Source organism: Rhincodon typus, chromosome 22 (assembly GCF_021869965.1).
Source record: "Rhincodon typus isolate 14 chromosome 22, sRhiTyp1.1, whole genome shotgun sequence".
Taxonomy (NCBI): Eukaryota; Metazoa; Chordata; class Chondrichthyes; order Orectolobiformes; family Rhincodontidae; genus Rhincodon; species Rhincodon typus.
The window spans coordinates 298,789-300,688 of NC_063353.1; the positions used below are offsets into that span (position 1 = coordinate 298,789).

At 52.2% G+C, this 1,900-nt stretch overlaps 1 protein-coding gene across 1 annotated transcript in view; it reads left to right on the plus strand.

The window, feature by feature from the left end:
- The first annotated feature begins 1,312 nt into the window (after positions 1-1,312).
- nopchap1 (NOP protein chaperone 1) overlaps positions 1,313-1,900 on the plus strand; it is a 7,060-nt gene continuing 6,472 nt past the window's right edge. The window contains exons 1-2 of the mRNA XM_020521858.2: positions 1,313-1,509; positions 1,597-1,680. Coding sequence (XP_020377447.1) covers positions 1,437-1,509; positions 1,597-1,680 — 157 coding nt within the window. The 5' untranslated portion in view covers positions 1,313-1,436. The remainder of the gene's footprint in view (positions 1,510-1,596; positions 1,681-1,900) is intronic.

Consider the following 1,900-nt stretch of genomic DNA (forward strand, 5'->3'; position numbering starts at 1 on the left):
GCTGGAGGAACACAGCAGGCCAGGCAGCATCAGAGGAGCAGGAAAGTTGACATTTCGGGTCGGGACCCTTCTTCAGAAATTTCAGTTCCACGCTGTGTTATCTGTGATCTAACTAATGATCTAACTAATTAATAATAGTTTTAACAAAACTACATTATATTCCATTTCCTTCAAAATGAAGTCCAATAAGGTGCCATCTTGACTGCAGTTCCACTGTTCTCTACACAGCTTGCAAGAACCTCCGGACTGTTGGATAATTGTTGGGGCCAAGGCTCCTCCAATGCTACTGCCTGGGTTCTCATACCTGCCTCACCTGCATGATGCAAATTTGAATTACCTGGACTGAGGAGTGTTACCAGCTCCTGGTGCAAAGTTTCCAGGTCATTTTTCCGTTCCCTTACGTTGCACAGGTCTGTATTCAGACCCCAGCTCTTCAACTCAGATCCAAAGTTCCTTGAGCTACAAATGCTGCTGTCTCCAAACAGTGCCTGTATACAGACCAGCTTCTGCCCTGCCCCTGCAACTGGCAGTGTTGGTATGGCTTCTCTAGTTCAGTATCAGATAAAAAGTGACCCTTCAAGTATAGTGTTGCAACTGCAGGGCAGGACAAAGATGGCTAGATAGAAAATAAAGTGCAGATGATGGAAATCTGAAACAAAAACAGAAGGAGCTGCAGAAATACATTAGGTATGGCAACATCTGTGGAGAGAAAGCAGAGTTAATACTTTGGATTTGGTGATCCTTCTTCAGAGCTGTTTAATGGAGATGATAATTTGTGGTTTGAACAATCAGATAGTTGAGCAGCAGGTCCTGGGGACTGGGGCAAAGACTTGTGAGCAAGCTTGTGGAAACTGTCCCTGACTTGATGATAGAGTGAAGGTCTCTACTCAGACAGCTCAAGATGCCCTGCAATAGAGGCAGCAATGTGAATAACAGGAATTCCTGTGGACAGATCACCGCACGCTTGCCCTTGTGCAGGAATCTACTGGATCACAATGTGGATCCTAGCTCCAAGAGTCACTCCTGGTTCCGGATTCGAATCCTGATTTGCTTTGTGCTTCACCCTGGGTTTTGTGAGTATATCTGCTCCGTTATTTCCGGCTCCGCTCTGGGTTATTTCCCCACTCCACTCTGGGTTCTATTCCCACTCCGCTCCGGGTTATTTTCCCGCTCCGCTCTGGGTTCTTTCCCCGCTCCGCTCTGGGTTCTTTCCCCGCTCCGCTCCGGGTTATTTTCCCACTCCACTCCGGATTATTTCCCTGCTCCGCTCCGGGTTCTTTCCCCGCTCCGCTCCGGGTTGTTTCCCCGCTCCGCTCCGGGTTCTTTCCCCGCTCCGCTCCGGGGTATTTTTCCGCTCCACTCCGGGTTCTTTCCCCGCTCTGCTCCGGATTCTTTCCCGACTCCGCTCCGGGTTTTGTGGGCGTCCCCGGTTGGTGATGATGGCGGCGGAAGGTAACGGCCTTTCCCCGAATCGCTCCAAAGATCTTCTGAGGGCGGAGAGTGGCCTTGGTGAGAAGAAGAGGAGGGAGTGGGGTCTGGGGGGAGTGGAGTCTGAGGGTCACCCGGCTGATTACGGATGATTTTTTTTTCTGGCAGGTTTCAGGCAGAGCCTCGTGGTGGATCCAGCTCATTCCCGGAGTTTAACCCGACCCCAGATCGTCAGAGTCGGAAGGAGCAGCGGTGAGTGTCCCCCACCCCCACCACAACCACAACACCTAACGCCCCTCAACATCCCGAAACTCCCCCCAGCCCCATTCCCCATCCACCCACAACACTTAACCCCCATACCCCTCCGTCCCGTATCCCCCGCCACCACACCCCCGCCAATATCCCTAAAACCTATCCCCCCGGCCCCCCTCCCCCATTCTCTTCCCCCTCCCCCATTCTCTTCCCCCTCCCC